The sequence below is a fragment of the Bos indicus x Bos taurus genome, chromosome 16, assembly GCF_003369695.1.
Source record: "Bos indicus x Bos taurus breed Angus x Brahman F1 hybrid chromosome 16, Bos_hybrid_MaternalHap_v2.0, whole genome shotgun sequence".
NCBI classification, from domain to species: Eukaryota; Metazoa; Chordata; class Mammalia; order Artiodactyla; family Bovidae; genus Bos; species Bos indicus x Bos taurus.
Window position 1 is genome coordinate 15,413,445 of NC_040091.1, and position 19,396 is coordinate 15,432,840.

Sequence of the window (19,396 nt, forward strand, 5' to 3'; positions counted from 1 at the left end):
GAAACCTTCTTATGCATTAGGTACATACTGATAGACTTATTGGTTCAGCTTATTGGTTGTTTGATGTAACAGATTTTTTCCATTATCTTCCCAATTTCACCCTTGAATTCCTTCATCACTGCTGGGTGAGCCCATCAGAGTATCTCTTTTCCTTCTCCCTATCTGTGTTTCTCTCTCTGAGGCTTTTATTCTCTGTGCCCTGAGGCTGGGTTTTGGGCTTTACTATATGACTTATGAAAGCAATTGAGCATACACCTCTTTAATCATTCAGTTCCTACAACTCTACCATCCTCTTCTGAGAAATGTGAATTAGTCCCAAGGGTTTTTTAAGCTGCTTCTACCAAATAGATGTTTACGTCTTTTCTTTCTTGGATGGATGTTTAGTCAGGACAAAATATGATTAATCTGTAATCAGCATTTTGCTTCTATTACAATAATTTATATTAATATTTCTGATATTCCTCCCCATTTGACTGATAATCTTCTCCCAACTTCTTTCCTTCCCACTTCTCTCTACATATATATATATATATTTCTATCTCTCCTCCTCTCTTTCACCATATAATCCCTTTTATGATCCCCACACACATAAATACAAACACACACTCAAACACAAAAACATTGTTTATTATTATTAAAATCCATCTTTCAAACAAAGTAGCTATTAATCTGTAAAGAAGTTAAGGTCAGTACTTTTGGTGTCAAGCTCCCTGGATTCAAGCTATTAGGTACACATCTCTAGAGAAATAATTCACACCTAAATCCTCTCATTTATCAAAGGAAGATAAGAAGAGCCTATATATCTCACAGTGCAATAGTTTAAACCTCAAGGCCTAGTCACCTTAAATGAAAGTCTAATTAAGTATCATTTCTAATTCCATCTTGAGGTAAATGTTATTTGACAATAAAAATTTCTAGTATATCATTAATATGAAAATTTTACTTCTTACTGATCAAACTTTAAACTTATTGCCTATTAATGAGTAAAAGCAAATTATTTTATTAATAGTCAAAGTGTGTTTTATAGATTTATCTATTCCCTAGCAAGATGGAAATTGATTTTGTACGATCAGTGTCTTTTCCTTGCCTTTAGCCTGATAGCACATTGAAAATCCTCGTATAACTGATACCAGGACTCCTATTGCACTCATGGACAATGGTAGCATCTTTCTCAACATTCAGATATGTGTTTTGACTTTGAGTAGGAGTAGATCTTTACCTAGTGCTTCAGTTCAGTTCAGTTCAGTTCAGTCGCTCAGTAGTGTCCAACTCTTTGTGACCCCATGAATTGCAGCACGCCAGGCCTCCCTGTCCATCACCAACTCCCGGAGTTCACTCAAAGTCATGCCCATCGAGTCGGTGATGCATCCAGCCATCTTACCCTCTGTCGTCCCCTACTCCTCCTGCCCCCAATCCCTCCCAGCATCAGAATCTTTTCCAATGAGTCAACTCTTTGCATGAAGTGGCCAAAGTACTGGAGCTTCAGCTTTAGCGTCAGTCCTTCCAACAAAGACGCAGGACCGATCTCCTTTAGAATGGACTGGTTGGATCTCCTTGCACTCCAAGGGACTCTCAAGAGTCTTCTCCAACACCACAGTTCAAAATCGTCAATTTTTCAGCACTCAGGTTTCTAAACAGTCTAGCTCTCACATCCATACATGACCACTGGAAAAACCATAGCCTTGACTAGACGGACCTTTGTTGGCAAAGTAATGTCTCTGCTTTTGAATATGCTATTTAGGCTGGTCATAACTTTCCTTACAAGGAGTGTATTTTAATTTCATGGCTGCAATCATCATCTGCACTGATTTTGGAGCCCAGAAAAATAAAGTCAGCCACTGTTTCACCGTTTCCCCATCTATTTCCCATGAAGTGTTGGGACTGGATGCCATGATCTTCGTTTTCTGAATGTTGAGCTTTAAGCCAACTTTTTCACTCTCCTCTTTCACTTTCATCAAGAGGCTTTTGAGTTCCTCTTCACTTTCTGCCATAAGGGTGGTGTCATCTGCATATCTGAGGTTATTGATATTTCTCCCAGCAATCTTGATTCCAGCTTGTGTTTCTTCCAGTCCAGCATTTCTCATGATGTACTCTGCATATAAGTTAAATAAACAGGGTGACAATATACAGCCATGGCATACTCCTTTTCTTTTTTGGAACCAGTCTGTTGTTCCATGTCCAGTTCTAACTGTTGCTTCCTGACCTGCATATAGGTTTCTCAAGAGGCAGGTCAGGTGGTCTGGTATTCCCATCTCTTTCAGAATTTTCCACAGTTTATTGTGATCCACACAGTCAAAGGCTTTGGCATAGTCAATAAAGCAGAAACAGATGTTTTTCTGGAATTCTCTTGCTTTTTCCATGATCCAACGGATGTTGGCAATTTGATCTCTGGTTCCTGGCCTTTTCTAAAGCCAGCTTGAACATCTGAGTTCACGGTCGGTTCATGTATTGCTGAAGCCTGGCTTGGAGAATTTTGAGCATTACTTTACTAGTGTGTGAGATGAGTGCAATTGTGCGGTAGTGAGCATTCTTTGGCATTGCCTTTCTTTGGGATTGGAATGAAAACCAACCTTTTCCAGTCCTGTGGCCACTGCTGAGTTTTCCAAATTTGCTGGCATAGTAAGTGCAGCACTTTCACAGCATCATTTCCAGGATTTGAAATAGCTCAACTGGAATTCCATCACCTCCACTAGCTTTGTTCATAGTGATCCTTTCTAAGGCCCACTTGACTTCACATTCCAGGATGTCTGGCTCTAGGTGAGTGATCACACCATCATGATTATCTTGGTCATGAAGATCTTTTTTGCACAGTTCTTCTATGTATTCTTGCTACCTCTTCTTAATATCTTATGCTTCTGTTAGGTCCATACCATTTCTGTCCTTTATCGAGCCCATCTTTGCATGAAATGTTCCCTTGGTATCTCTAATTTTCTTGAAGAGCTCTCTAGTCTTTCCCATTGGCGATTCTCAATTTAAAGTACATAGTTAATTCCTAACCTCCCACCGTCATTTGAACACTCGATGAGTTCAACTGAGAAATGCATTCTTCCAGTGAGCTTGGTTTTCTATAAACGTTAGCCAGGGTATGTGCTCATAAGTCAGAAAGCATCTTTTTTCTTACTTTACGTGTTTATTTCATCTTAGTTCACATAATAACAGTCACTCCTTTGTTGATTCAGTATGTATTTATTGAGCAACTAGGATGGATCATGGATATGAGGCTTAAGAATACATAATTATAGAAACAAGGTGTAATCTATGTCTATGTGGAGCTTATTGTATAACGGAAGAGGCAGATGTGAACAGAATAATCACAAAGATAAATATATTTAGTACTACAAAGGAAAAGAATACTCTGCTATTAATAAAAATACACACAGCAAGAGGACTTGAATTAGCAGAAGACAGGGTTGGAAGAGCAGATAAGACAGCAATCTTCTCATGTGTTATTGATGTTTTTGAAGGGTGTACATAGTGGGTGTTATTACAATTATTTTTCTTTTTTCTCAAATTTTTATTTTACATTGGAGCATAGTTGATTAACATTATTGTTTTAGTTTCTGGTGTAAAGCAAAGTGATTCAGTTATACATACACATATAGCTAGTCTTTTTCATGTTCTTTTACCAGTTAGGTTTTTATAGAATACTGAGCAGAGTACCCTGCCCTATACAGTAGGTCATTTTAGGTTATCTCTTTTAAATACAACAAACTTATTTTATATGAATCCCAAGCATAGAAGACAGGAGAACTGAGTGTCTGTTAGAAAATGTTTCAGTATGTAATCTCTACATTATGATGATAATATCCAGAGAAAGGTAATATTCCAGTTTATATTTCACAAGCTTTTTGTATGTAAAGCAGCATTCTGACAACTCAAGTCTGATTCAAGCTGAAAAGTTATAATTTTGGGAAACAAGTAATTTATACCTTGTAAAATTAAGATTATACATTTTCTGAAAATTTATTTTGTCATCAAACACCATATCCAGCCTCACATGTGAAAGACATAAAATTAATAGCAAGTTGAAATAAATTATATGTATCTTAAAACCTGTGACCTACTACAACACACTTATATTTTTCTTTACTATGTGGGAAAAATCATAACTTTTAAAAAAAGTTTCCTTAAGGCATTTTAAACATTATAGGAAAAATACTAAATTGAGTTACTACTTAAAAATAAGTTTTATTATGGGAGATTTTCATGCAAAGATTAGCAATTTGTATTCACTATCTCTAAAAATTTAGTTAATAAAAAAATGTCCTTGATCTTTCATTTTTGAAGACAACTTGTAGGTTATTTGAAATGAAGAAGTATATGTAGTTTTCACATATTATAAGTTCAGATATTTGATTTGTTACTTACCTTGTCATAATTCAGGGTCTATGAATGTTTGAGTCAATGTTTAAGGTAGAGTGTATACCATCATGAAGAAATCTCAATGAAATTCTTAAATGTTTAAATAAATTATCAAACAACAAATTGATTTTTTGTTAGCAGGTAACTATTCTTTTCACACATATTCTTTCTAAAGAGCATTTATTAATCTGTGCTTGGACCAAGAAAAATAATTTGCAGATTCTTTGAGTGTAGGCAGAGGATGAGATGGTGGGATGGCATCACCGACTCAGTGAACATGAGTTTGGGTAGACTCCAGGAGTTGGTGATGGACAGGGAGGCCTGGTGTGCTGCAGTCCACAGGGTTGCAAAGAGTCAGACATGACTGAGTGATTAAACTGAACTGAACTGAGTGTAGTCTTATTTTAAAAGTCTTTTTATTAATTTTGCTTATTGCATACATATTCAGTTGCTTCAGTCATGTCTGCCAGACCTCTCTGTTCATGGAATTTCCAGGAAAGAATACTAGAGTGGGATGCCATTTCCTCCTCTGAGGTATCTTCCCAACCCAGGGTTTGAAGCCGCTTCTCCTGTGGCTCTTGCTTGGCAGGAGGATTCTTTACCACTGAGCCACCTGGCAAGCCCTAATTTTTTCTCATTAACTTTACTAAAGTACATTACTGTGATTCATAGTTATGTTTTTGTTCTTTAGTTGCTAAGTAATGTCCTACTCTGTTACGACCCCATGAACTGTAGCCCAGCAGGCTCCACTGTCCATGGGATTTCCCAAGCAAGAATACTGGAGTATGTTTCCATTTCCTTCTCCAGGCAATCTTCCCGACCCAGGGATCAAACCCACCCCTCCTGCATTGCCAGGCGTATTCTTTACCCACTGAGCCACCAGGAGCTGGCTGGGACTAAAATCTGTGACTTCACAAGGGTGCACACAACAAAATTTACTAAGAAATAAACTCTGCTCCTTGTACCATCTAAGTTAATTGTTACAAATTTTTCTTCTGTAAAAACTCTACAGAGGCAGTATTAGCAAACATAGACTTATAAATTAAATGACTTTACATCACTGAGGTTAAAAACTTGCCAAAATGTACATACCTTTGAATTTTGTGAACTAAATTGGTGAAAATTCAATTTGAAACTTTAGCTGACTCTTAAATCTATTCTCCTTTGAAAGACTAATATTAGTTCCTAAAATATTTAAATTTATGTAAGAAATGTAAATTTTGACTCATTATTCAAAATAAGTAATTAATTTTGTAATTATAAATTTCAAAGAAAGACATTTGTATTTGTTGCTTATTTTCACAGAGAATCAAGTAGACATTTTATTTTAGCTCAGTTGTGTTTGTCTCTTATCTACACTGATCAATAATTATGAAATCTGTGTAATTACATGAATGTGGTTGAGGAATAATTGTGATGAGATGTAACAGATGTTAAACTATATTTCCAAAATTTAGAAAGAAAGCTTTTGCTTGTTAAATCATTCCCTCTCTCAACTTAGGAAGTCATTCATTGGCACCATGTATGTTTATTTTTTACATCAAAACTTTTGCTAACGTCTCTTCAAAAGAGTGGTTTAATTTAAAAATGAATAATAAATCCTATATATATATATATGTATACATGTGTGTGTGTATATATATACACATGTACATATACACACATATGTGGGCTTCCTCAGTAGCTCAGGTAGTAAAGAGTGAGTGAAGTTGGTCAGTCGTGTCTGACTCTTTGTGACCCCATGATTGTAGCCTACCAGGCTCCTCCATCCATGGGATTTTCCAGGCAAGAATACTGGAGTGGGTTGCCATTTCCTTCTCCCAGGTAGTAAAGAATCGACCTGCAAGTCAGGAGACCCCGGTTCAATTCCTGGGTTGGGAATATCCCCTGGAGAAGGGATAGACTACTCACTTCAGTATTCTTGGCCTTCCCTGGTGGATCAGATGATAAAGAATCTGCCTGCCATGTGGGAGACCTGGGTTAGGAAGATACCCTGGAGGAGAGCATGGCAACCCACTCCAGTATTCTTGCCCGGAGAATCCCCATGGACAGAGAAGCCTAGTGGATTACAGTCCATGGGATCACAGAGTTGGACATGACTAAGCACACACCTGTATATATATATATCTACATAAGTATATAAGCATGTAGTCCCATTATAGTCCTAGGAAATGAATTACTTTGGGGATACCTGTGGTATTTCCCTTAAATTTTGATTCAAATCTCTATTAAACTACTGAAAATAATTTAAAATTGTGGCTTCCCTGGTGGCTCAGATGGTAAAGTGTCTGCCGGCAATGCGGGAGACCTGGGTTCTATCCCTGGGTTGGAAAGATACCCTGGAGAAGGAAACGCCATCCCACTCCAGTACTCTTGCCTGGAAAATCTCATGGACAGAGGAGCCTGGTCCTTGGGGTTGCAAGGAGTCAGACACGACTGAGCAACTTCACTTTCTTTGCACTTTCAAGATAAAATTAAATCATTTTCAGTATTTCATTGCCCTGAAAATGTAACATATTTTAAGAATTAGAAAAATACGTTAGTAGCCACAAACCAGACCATTCTTTAAAATTTCTCAGTAACCCCATCCAGATCTCATATACTCAATAATATAGTCAAGAGGCTACAGCTATTAATACAATGAATTGTTATTGTTTTACGGGGATGGGTAACGCTTTGTTGCAATCATGATAATTGGTCTTCGTTCTACTCTGAGGGCTTCCCAGGTGGTGCTAGTGGTGAAGAATCTGCCTGTCAATGCAGGAGATTTTAATGACACAGTTCAAGTCTTGGGTCAGGAAGATCCCCTGGAGGAAGGCATGGCAACCCACTCCAGTACTCTTGCCTGGAGAATCCCATCTATAGAGGAACCTGGCGGGCTACAATCCATGGGGTCGCAAAGAATCAGACATGACTGAAGCAACTTAGCACAGCACGAACATTCTGCTCTACATTTGGCAGCTTATTCAAAATACAATAGTCATTAATGATGCTTCTCAAAAATCTTGCATGTAAACATTTCACATAAGTCATAATTGTGATTATGCCTTTCTTCCAGTATTTATTCTTCTAAATTCCTAGCTTCATATTAAAATACCTCCCAAGCTTTGAAAACCCTGCTACTGTTAAAAAAAAAAAAAAGAGAAAGTATCAGTGTATTAAGGGGCAGGAGGGTGAAAGAGAATAGGTTCTCTATCCTGCCAACTGCTCAGCATTCAGTTGCTTTAGAAAACTGGCCTCATAACTACTGTTATTCAGGCCATTAGCAACATTTGCCTTGTTCTGGCCAAATGGAAAACAGCATCATTTGTGAGATGTGGAAACTCGTCTGAAAGAACTTTTAAAAAGCCAATTTTGTATATAACGATTACACATAATAGAATTATGGGAGACCAGTATTGATTATTAGTGGCCTTTCTTAAGATCAGTATGATTTTACAGATGCAATTAGAAGGTTATTGCTGCTAAAGATTGGCAAGTTAATTTATAATTCTTAGGCTAGATTTGTCCACACATTAGTGCTTGGGCAATGTATTTTAATATTCTATTGTGTCTGCAAGTTTTAATGAATATCAACAGAATTAAAATTTCAAGCCAACAAATGTAGTATCATGAAAAGTAATGTAATAATAGGTTTTAGGACTTCACAAAACAACTTTATTTAGTGTAAATTAGCAATTAAAGATAAACCTTTCAGCAAATGTATAAACTCATTTCATCAATATTTTTATTTTGCCCTTCCTTTGGTAGTGAGTACAAAATATCTAATATCAACCATGGTAGATTCTATATTTTTCAGGAACCAAGTATATATGTGTAATTTTAAAGAAAACTTGGTAGTTAACTGTAAGTCAAGTGTAAGTGCAAGTCAATTGTACTGAGTACATTTATGTATTCACACAGAATGTAAATACAAATAAGAAAGGTCAATGGCAATGTGGCAATGATGTAACCATTATTTAAATGGAATTTGTTGATGTCATTCGGGTTTTCTAATCTTTTTTATGAGATGGGTAGGGATAAAATTATAATAAATATGTTTGTAGAAAAGTAGACAGGGACACACATAATAAATGATGCTTGCAAGTCCGAATTTTTAGCAGCAAACATGCAACTTTAATCAACTAATGGAGGCCCCTTAGAGCCAAAGAAAACAATTTCAAAGTAATGTTCTGGCTGAACTGGTTATAATCCATTTGTGTGTTCTACAAAATAGTGGTGCTTATAAAGGGGCTGCTGCTGCTGCTGCTGCTAAGTCACTTCAGTCGTGTCTGACTCTGCGAGACCCCATAGACCACAGCCCACCAGGCTCCCCAGTCCCTGGGATTCTCCAGGCAAGAACACTGGAGTGGGTTGCCATTTCCTTCTCTAATGCATGCAAGTGAAAAGTGAAAGTGAAGTCGCTCAGTTGTGTCCGACTCTTAGCGACCCCATGGACTGCAGCCCACCAGGCTCCTCCGTCCATGGGATTTCCCAGGCAAGAGTACTGGAGTGGGGTGCCATTGCCTTCTCCGATAAAGGGGGTGAGTTAAACTAAACAATGATGATTGTGCTGATGTCACTTAAAGACTTCCAATAGCGACAGTGAGATAACATTTATGTTCTATGAAGGCTTCAGGTAGAATACAGCATTTAGTTAGATATAACAATGTTCTTATTTAATATAAACATAATGCATCTGGATAGAATCCTGAGATGCCTTTAGGTAAAATGCTCTTATTATGATAATCTTATCAGGCAGCGTGTTTTCAATTCAGCACTCTATTGCTTTGTTTTTCCAAAATTTAATGAATGCATGGTCTAGTTCTAACTGAAGTGAATTTATTCTTCAGGAAAGGAAAAAAAAAAAACTGTACCAGTAAATTGCTAATTCATATACAACCAGTAGTTCCTTGTTGTCTTCTCAAGTTACCCCAAATTTAAAATACTTGATTTCAGCGATGATATTGCTAGAAAGCAAGCAAACAAACAACCAGCTCTGTAATCTTGGTAGATTACATGACAAGCTCTCTTTTCACTTCATGCTCGTGTTCATCCTAAGAAGGTGCAGGACCAATGGTTGAAGGATAGGGGTTTGAATCATCTTTCTTGATCAGGGTTCCAAGCTGATTGTCCAGGCTAACCTACACGCTCCCACTTTTTTGATCACAGTAAGCTACATGGCCATACTGATTTTGAAGAGCATCGATAAATGCAATCAATCATACTTGTGCTTAGGTGAAAGAAACACATTATTTGAATTCATATCTGTGTCTACTGCTCACAGTATGGTACTTAACTGTTCAGAGATTATTTCCTTTACGTGAAGTGCTCTTATCACCACTTCTGAGGATGATTTCAGTATGTTCTAAGTAGGTTTTCACCAAAAATTTATAGAAATTATAGCAGTGATCATATATCATTACAACACAATCAAAATGTGAATAGCAATAAGAGATCTCAGATCTCACACCAATATTTGTGTTTTCTATGCAAATAATAGGAAGTATAATATTTCATCCTTTATATGAAAAATATTTTTAAAAATCTAGGAGAAGAATTTAAATAAAGCTTTGAAAATTAAAACAATTTACTGCAGTTACTAACAATCCTGTTTTTTAAAATTCATTTATTTATTCATTTAGTTAGTTAGTTGACTGGTTAATTAGTTTAGTTTCAGTATTTGGTGACACTCCTAAAGGGTTTGTCCTTTACTCTTGGTGTTGTATGACAGAGAGAATAAATTAACCTGATGGTATGGCAGAGTGTTTTGTCCCACTGAAATGTCAGAAGGTGAATTGAGACCATAAACATAATCCGTGTTAACAGACTGAGGTAATAAAAAGCATCCGATAAGAAGAAGAAAGCGGCCTGGAAGATTGTCCATAGTCTTCAACTCTTAATAGCCATGTGAGATGTGCATATCTAAGGGAAGACAAAACATATTCGAAATGAATTAGATTAGTAACATTTATATCAAGGAATTGGGCCGAAGGGTTACGTTCATTAAGTTATTGTCCCACTTGTGTTTTTGCACATTGTGAAGGCTTTGCAATTTATTCATTCATGTTATACTTCACTTAGTATAATTTTGGAACCCTTGAGGTCACAGGTTTTCTTCTAGTCATCTATATTACTAGCAAGATTTCTGGTAGCTACAGCAATAAGTAGCAAACCATTAGTAAATATTCTTGTTAAATTAATGTCATAAGCTGGGTTCAGAAATTGATTTAAATTTAAGAAGAAGAAGCTAAAGAAAGTTGCAAATATTTCAAGTCAGAATAGATCATGGGTTGGTACTGATCATGGGCTGGTGGTATACGTTGACTAATTGTCAAAAAAATAATGGAGGCTGGGATCGCACTCTGCCACTATGTATTAACCTACAGTCATCTAGCAAGAAATAGCAATTTAGAAAGAGTTTGTACAGGTTGTAAAAAAAAATCACCATCAAAAAATTGTCTTGGTTATTTAAAGTCCAATTACTTCACTTAGCAATTTGTATCTTATGAGTATTTGTCAATGTGTATGAATTTATAAATCTGTTCATTTAAACCATTGAAAAAGATATACCATAACTTTAGGTTCAAGCTATGTTACTCTCTCTTGATAAAATTATAAAATCTTTTCAGCAAATAAAAAAGTAACTGTTGGGGAGTAAAGTTTTGAAATTAATGAGCAACTATTATTTAGATCATGGTTTAACAAATAACTTTTAGAATCACTGTTTTATTGTATACCTTATGTCGCAAAACACTAAAACCTTAATATTTTGATTATATATTCCCATTTGAATATTCTACATGTATATCAAACACACACATGCACAAATAAATTCAGGTAAATCTCTTACAAAATGAAAAGAAATAGGAAATTAATGTTATCAATCAGATTTGGGAAGATAATAACAACATTCTTACTCTCTTCTGAGGAAACATGAAATAATAAATCCAGTGATAAACTCCCAAAATTTAATGAAAAGGGGTTTTAAAATTTACTCAAAGTAAATTTGACTCAAAGCAACACACCAAATGATCTAATCAGTAGTTTTCTTCGAAGTATGATCCCAGGAATAGTAGTATTAGCATTGCTAGTTGAAAATGCAAACTCTTGACCCCATCCGAGGCCTAATGAATCAAAAACTCTGGGATGGAGTCTCCAGGTGATTCTAATAGGTCCTGATGTTTGAGAACCATTGGCATGGTCATACTATTTAAAGCTGTTGGGATCTGCTGATTTACAGAGGTGGTAGCAGGTGTGTCTCAATGAAGGAAACATTTTCAGGCTGGTCTTCCCTAGATTCCTTATAGTGAATCTTGTAATTAGTTTCCAAAAGACTGGACGGATTGTTGGCTGCCAAATGTGTGTCAGAGGAACAAATGATTCATGGTTAGAGACTCCATCAGGGACGTGGTTCTTGGTCCTGGAAATATTTATTTACCGTTCTTCATTATTCTGTGTAAATCTTTTCTGTGCCTCCCCACAACTAGTCTCTTGTATTTTTCCTTTAAAGACTGCCTAAGTGTCAAATACCACCTCTCTGGAGTTGCCCTGTCTGGTCACTTATGATAAAATAGGGCCATCATAATAGGCTGCCTGTGATAGCTTTCAGCACTTGTCACAATCTGAATGTGTTTAAAATTTAACATCTTTGTTTGTTCTTTAAACTGTCTCTAGAATGTGAACTCCATTTAGATTCTGGTTCACAGATGTATCTTTATCATGCACTTTTTTGTAGGGCATTACAGGTATTTTTTGTAGGCAAAAATGTAAATAAATATGGCACATATTTATACAGTATTTAATCAGCCTTTTATTTGCTAAGTAGTAACGGGGTCAAATTACACAAGTAGGTGAGTTTAAATCTAGTAGAGGGAAATCTTCTCTGTGGAAGCTACTTGAGATTTATCAGATCATTCCTGAAGGGGGGAAAAATCAATATAGTTGATATAAGCAATCTAGTTCAGCATAGTCATTTTCTAAAATATTATTAGGTTGGCTTTAATTCAATATAAATGTATACATTTTTATATAAATCTTTTATATTCATATTTGCTATTTCTCTGATTTGACCAAATCCAGCTTAAAAGTCATTTTGCATCTTGAGTAATTGCTGGTTAAGTTGAATTGGGGTTTCAAAACATACTGTAAACAACAATTATTACAAGAACTAGTTTCTTTGTTGATCATATTTTTAAAAATTCTTCTACAGCTCCTTAATATTCTTGAAGTCTTACAAGTTCCAATCTAAACTGAATAGAAAAAGAATGATTAATGATAAAAACAAATTTAATCTTTTTTCAAATCCCATTGGAAAATAATAAAATATTGCTTTGGTTTCCTTTTTAAAAATAATTCTACATTAATATTCTATGCATAATGAAATCATTTTTATAAGTACATAATTCCTTAGGAAAAATAATCAGTGGAAACTGTTTACTTTAAGTGGTTTATTTTTCCTCTACACGACTTGGTTTCAGAATAGTCACTCAGCTACATAAATTATAAATATTGCTTCTCCTACCCATAGCACATGCAGTATTGTTACAAGCAAAAATCATTGTAATGTAGCGACTCCAGCAAAACTACCAAGTGAACTTTTCAAATGAAAACATTCAGATAGATTATGTATTTATGAATAAAAATAAATTTGCTTTTCAGGGAGTTTGGCCGCTGGAAAGTAAATAACCTTGCAGTTGAGAGAAGAAATTTCCTTGGCTCCCCTCTGCCTCTTGCCCCTGAATTCTTCCGCAACATAAGACTTTTGGGACGTCGACCTACCCTTCAGCAAATCACAGAAAATCTTATCAAGAAATATGGGACACATTTCTTGCTCTCTGCTACTCTGGGAGGTACGGCTCTTTGAAATATTTGTGCCTGTATATGCTTGTGCATAAAACTGTATAAGTCAGGGAAAAGTGTTGGTTCATCCAAATTGCTGCAGTTTGAATAATCTTAGATTATTCATTAACTTAATCAGCACGTTTATTGAATTACTGCTAAACATCTTGTATGGTGTTCACAAGGGTGAGTTAGAGGATTGTCACTTAGTTTCTGCCTGAAAGTAATTTACAATCTAATAATATAGACTAAATATAGGCATAGTTATGATGCTCTATAATGCAAGGTGATATGCCAAATTTTGTTTAAATTTGAAGAATAAGCATTCTAGTCACAGATGGGACTCTGTTTCAGAGAGCAGGAAGGGTCCTGAAGTAAAAATTAAAATTCCAAAATTAGATTTTTAGAGCTATTTTAACATTTCTGATTGTGGTTAATATATGATATGAGGAGAGTATCATATGATATATGATATGAAGAGAATATTTATGTCATTGAAATAAATATCAATGAAGATGCATAATATGAAAGTAGAGATTAACAATGTTACTTCTTCCTCCATGTGATTAAATATCATTACATGTGTTTTATCATGGTGATATATAATTCAGTATTTTGAATACATGTAAATGATTTGGGGGGAGATAATGTATAATTATCTCTAAATGTCATTTAGAAAATGACATTTTTCTAAAATTTAAAAGTATACCAGAATTCCATATATTTAATAATGGTTTATAGGACTTTAAATAATGTCCAAATATTCCACTTAAAATGGATGTTACTCTTTCCTGTAAAGAGGACCATTGGACAAAATTGGGTAGGAATCACCATGGAAGCAGTGATTCCCTGCCCCCTTGTCAATTTCTCAGGAAGTATATGGAAGACAGACAGACTGATTCACAGTAACAGTGAGGAGGTGTGAAAGACCACCTGCTCTTTAATTTTTCTGTCTTAGAGCATGTATATTTTTCCCTGTTTCCTGCCAGTCTAGACTGCCACCAAGTCACATCAGTTTATTTTTCCAGAATATATCCTGTATCAAATTCTTTTCTGACTCCCACCCCAGTGTCCCTAGACAAGTGACCACCATGTTTCTTCTAGATTACTCCTAAGATTCGTCCTTTGCACACATCTTTTTAAAACTTGAGTTGTTTTAACTCAACCTACAATTAGCTACTTGATATGAAATCCAAATGCCTTTCTGTGGTTTCTTCAGGCACCACATGAATGATCTGCCACTGGCTTTTATCTGAAACCTCATCTGACCACTCTCCTGATTGTGCTTGATTTTTCAGCCACAAAGAAGCTTCACATTTTTCTGCTCAAATGTTACTCTCAGAGGGGAGTAACATTACTGATCCCATCAGCAATAATGCCTATAGACCACCAAGAGTCTCTACTATTTCATGATCTCATTTTACATTCTTCATAGTATTTATTATTATGTGAAAAATTATTTATGTGTTCACTGGTTTATCATCTGTCATTCCTGCATATTTTCTTAAAGACAGGAATCTTGCCTGTATTTGTTACTAATTTATCACCCACAGTTATTGTGGATGGAAAATACCAATGTCTAAACAAAGCATATTGCAGCCATCAAGTCATCAGTCACTGCAGCCACCCAGCTGTGCACCCTGATGGGATTCCTGACAGAGAAAGGAGGATACTGGCCCTAGATAGTTAAAGTGCATATCAGAGGAATGATTTCAGTTAGCTCAGACTCTTGCATCTTCCCATACATAGAAAAGTGCTAAATTCATTAACCTGAATTTCTTTTTTAAACTTTTTAAACTTCTTTTTAAAATTGAATTTCAGTTTTTTAAACTTTTCTTTAATTAATAGTAATTTTTTTATGTTCTTTTATCTGATTTTTGTTGCAAAACTCCTATGTATCCTGACTCCTCCCTTCTCTTTTCAGAGCAGTCCCTCAGAGTCACCTCAGAGACTATCTTCTGGGCTTAGGTCCTTAATTTTGTCCACCAAATAAAACAATTTTCAACTTCTGCATTGTGCAATTTTTTCAATCAACATTATAGTAGTGTTGGGCACACAATAAGTTCTCTTTAAATATTTGTTAAATTTTTAAATGAATAAGTGAAACTACACTTTGCTAGGAAGCTGAGACTGCCCAGTCCACTAGATAAATGTCAAAATGATGAAATATATGATAGAGGATAATTGAGATCTAATTCAGGAAGAAGACTGAATGAAAGAAGCAAATCCATGGAGCCAGAATGGGTCAGTTAAACCAATCGATTCAGAATTGGAGAGAATCAGGATAAGAGGGACAGCAGGTGAACCAGGCATGGGGAAGGTGAAAAAGGAGAGATCCCTGGACACACTAAAGAAGCAAGCCTGCCATGGAACCCTGAGGAATTAAATGTAGAAGAGACAGCTAGTCCAGGCAGACAGAAAAGTTTACTGTAACGCACATGCTCTCTCCATTACCTTCCTCCATAAATAAATAATATTAAATAATGAGATAAAGAGATCAGACAAGCCTAGTGTTGAATCCTGACTTGTTTTTTATTGTAAACAAATTGAGAGACCTTAAAAACAAGTTATTTCACTGCTTTTTATTTTATTTTATTTTTTTAAGGAAAAATGGGGGACAGTAACACCTGTGTGACAGGGACATGGGAAGATTAGTGTAAGTGCCATAAACAAGCCATGCGTTTATGTAATTGCTGTTGTTATTACAGCACTGTAGATGGCAAAACAATGACAAAAAATATCCCCATAATCGTGAAAACTGATTCTTTGAAAGTTATGTCTCTTTGGCTTTGTAATGACAATGGTTATTAATACAATAAAATCTGAAGTGAAAGTCAAAATTAAATTATTTCTATCACACCTCCTTTTAAAAAGTTCAGTGTTCTTGCAACACATACATACTAGGTTTCATTACATCAACAATACAGAGTTCCCAGAAGAATTTCAAAACATAAAATATATTCTTCAAATAAGAAAGGAAGGAAGTGAAACCAAAGAGATCAAAAGTAGAGATAATTCTCAGGGATATTTTTGTTCCTTAGCAACAAAACTACGGTGACTTTTTGATATATTTCATTGCTTTGGCCTTATGGGTGTCACATTGATACCTCAAGATAGTTTTTGTTTATAGGTTTTTGGCTTATTTTTATAAACATGGTTGATGAAAACCTTTGTGATAAATTACTTTTTAAGGTTGATTATTTGATAATGACAATCTACTTTCTCAAAATTGATTTACTTCAGTTATTTAAAAGTTTTATTCAAGCATTGTCTTCCATGGTGGGTTGGGGGAAAGAATGGAATCATCACCCTCATTTGCCTTCTAATCTCTGACTATCCTTTGGATTTAGTATTCCTGGTATTTTCTGTTGAAATTATTTCTTTCATCTTTAAGTGTTACTTATATTTTCCTTCAGAAATCTCTCTGTTGGGTGATGTTAATAATTTAGCTAAAATGCATGAAATTAGTTTAGTAGCTTAAGGATATAAACTATTAGCAATTAAAATGTATACTAGGTTGATTTCAACCATTTTTAAAATTATTGCTATTGTAATGACACTCTTTTTTGTTGCTATAAGTGTATTTTAACTTCATATGTTTTACCTGACTGAACATGAAATTGTATTACTCCATTTCTTAAAAATGAGACTGGTGGTGTTTAACTTGAGTAAATTTTCTTTCTCTCTCATTAAATGACCAAGACTGAAGAACAACTCTAATATTAACACTGAGGATGTCAGGTATACAAGAAAGATATTTTAAATAAAAAGCCAGGTTTTAAAATCTCATTTTTATGATTTAATTGAAATATAGTTGATTTGCAATGTTGTGTTAATTTCTTCTTTACAGTAAAATGATTCAGTTATACATATATATATATATATACACATTCATTTTAATGTTGGTTTTCATTATGGTTTATCACAGAATATTAAATACCATCCTCTGTGCTAGACAGTAGGACCTTGTTGTTTATCCAGTCTATATATACTACTTTGCATCAGAAAACTCATTACTTTATAAATAGATGCTTTATAAGTAACTAGATCTTCAACTAAATTTAAACATTTTTCAAAACAAGTTGAGTGTAAAATACTCTCTACCAGCATTAAAGTGATGAAAAGGAGATAAATGAAAAATGTCTTTTTTTCCCAAGAGTTATTTAGTACATCATATTATTGACTTAGACATAAAACTTGGGATAGGATATTCGAAGCCTTTAATGGGATATTTTATGATAGAGAAGTCAGTGATTAAATTATCTTCCTATAGGGGAAAATAAATTATAAAAAGCCTTCCCAATATATATCATTTTCTACGTTTGTTTCATCTTATAGCTTCCAAACTATTTTTCAATATAGCTATTTAGCTTGCTTCTATTTGGGATAATGATATCTAAACTCCATCACAGTTTAAAAATCTAAAATAAGCTACTAAATTTAAAGAATCAATCTTGGAAAAGATTGCACTCCTGGGATATATTGATTTCTAGCTATGGAATATATTTCTGGACTGTTTTTATAAAATATTTCATTATAATATAATCTATGACAAACACTGAAATAAAGTGCATCTGTGTACTGAATACAGAAATACCGAAAAAGGAAAAAAAAAATGAGTGAATGGAAACAAAAAGACCTTAACATTGTTGAGCTTACTGAGCAGACAGAGGGTGTTCACTAATAACAGGTCAGGATTCTCTATCAATAGAAAAGGACAAAGGATTAAGGGAGATGAAAATCAAAAATTAATTAAAAATTGATAAAAAAATGTTATAGCAAAATGTTTATAGTAGTTTTAAATATGACCTGGGCCTCACCTCCACAATTGCAAAGACTTGTCCAAGCAGTCATATGTAAAGCTCTGAGCCATCCACAGTCACTGGAGAATGTGAACACCTCCTGGTGAAATGGCTCTTTAAAGTCTAAGGAGGTGAGAAGCCAACCACAGCAGGTGCTCTGTGTTCCCTAAAGCACATCCTAAAGAGGAAGAAGAGGAAGGGGTGGGGTTACTGACTCGCAGGTCCCTTCCCAACACCCACCAGTCCAGCTCACACCTCTGCGGGCAGGGTCTGGAATGTGGACTCAGTGAGGAGAGTTTAGGCAAAATAACTTCCCTCCAAAGTACTCTTTTTCTCAGAGATGTTTTTCTTATTGGACCAAAATTCATTTTACAAGCAAATGGATTATATATTGAGATTTGTTCATTTACAACTTTAAAGGTTTTTTTTTTTTATTCTCAGCAACATAAAAACAGTTCTATTTTTTTTTGAATGCACAGAGTTTTAAAAGCCATCATTAATTTTATAGCAGAAAGAGTTACATTTTTTTTTTCTTGCAAGTTTGCTTTGAAATTTTTTTTCTGAAAGTGCTTCTTATGAGAATGTATCAGGGACTACCATATGGCTCAATTTAAAGCATTTTGTCAGATATTTAATTTTACTAGCTATAGAAAATATTTTCTTCATTGTTGGAGTGAAAAAATGCATGATTGAAATGCAGACTAATATTAACTTACTAAGGTAATTATGTAAAATAAATACTGTCTCAGTGACTATATAGTATATAATTAGCTATATCTGCAAGGTAGTTTATTTAGCTCAAAAATTTCTTGATATATATTTTATGTGTATGTATATTTGTCAAAGAAAAAAACAGAGGTCAGTAAGCTGGGGTATGATAGAATATTAGTTTAATTTTTTTTTCTTGCATTTCTATAAGTATGGAAATCCAAATATCCTCATTTAATTTCAGAAATGCTCAATTCTCATTTTTCTTTATGCAAATTATATTTTGTAGAAAATAGTTAAAGATAGTTTGTAATTCTATATCATGCACCATCTTCTTTCAAAATAGATTGATAGCTGTCTTTCTCATTTTCACTGTCTCTTCTCAGGAGGCATAAATTCCTTTTATTTTAGTTTATCTATGATATAATTTAAAGAAGTTAATCTGCCAAGGTATGTATTAGTACATATAATTTATCATTTAACCAAATAGAAATAATTACTTGAAAATACATGGAACTATTTCTATGTATTTTCAATTAATTAGAAATGCATAGTCAGTTGCATTTCTAATTAGAATGCATATTCTCTTCAAGAAAAAGTATTGAAAGAAAGAAAAGAACAATTTTCTGAAGCTTTATACTCCAAGGAATTATTAAAATAATTACACTTCCATATTTGTATTTAAGACTGAATACTACTTAAGA

General features: G+C 34.5%; 1 protein-coding gene across 3 annotated transcripts in view; it reads left to right on the forward strand.

Moving 5' to 3' along the window:
• Positions 1-19,396, forward strand: part of BRINP3 (BMP/retinoic acid inducible neural specific 3) — a 486,602-nt gene that overhangs the window by 231,499 nt on the left and 235,707 nt on the right. For all 3 annotated transcript variants that reach the window (XM_027564433.1, XM_027564432.1, XM_027564431.1), the window contains exon 3: positions 13,003-13,193. In XM_027564433.1, coding sequence (XP_027420234.1) covers positions 13,003-13,193 — 191 coding nt within the window. The remainder of the gene's footprint in view (positions 1-13,002; positions 13,194-19,396) is intronic.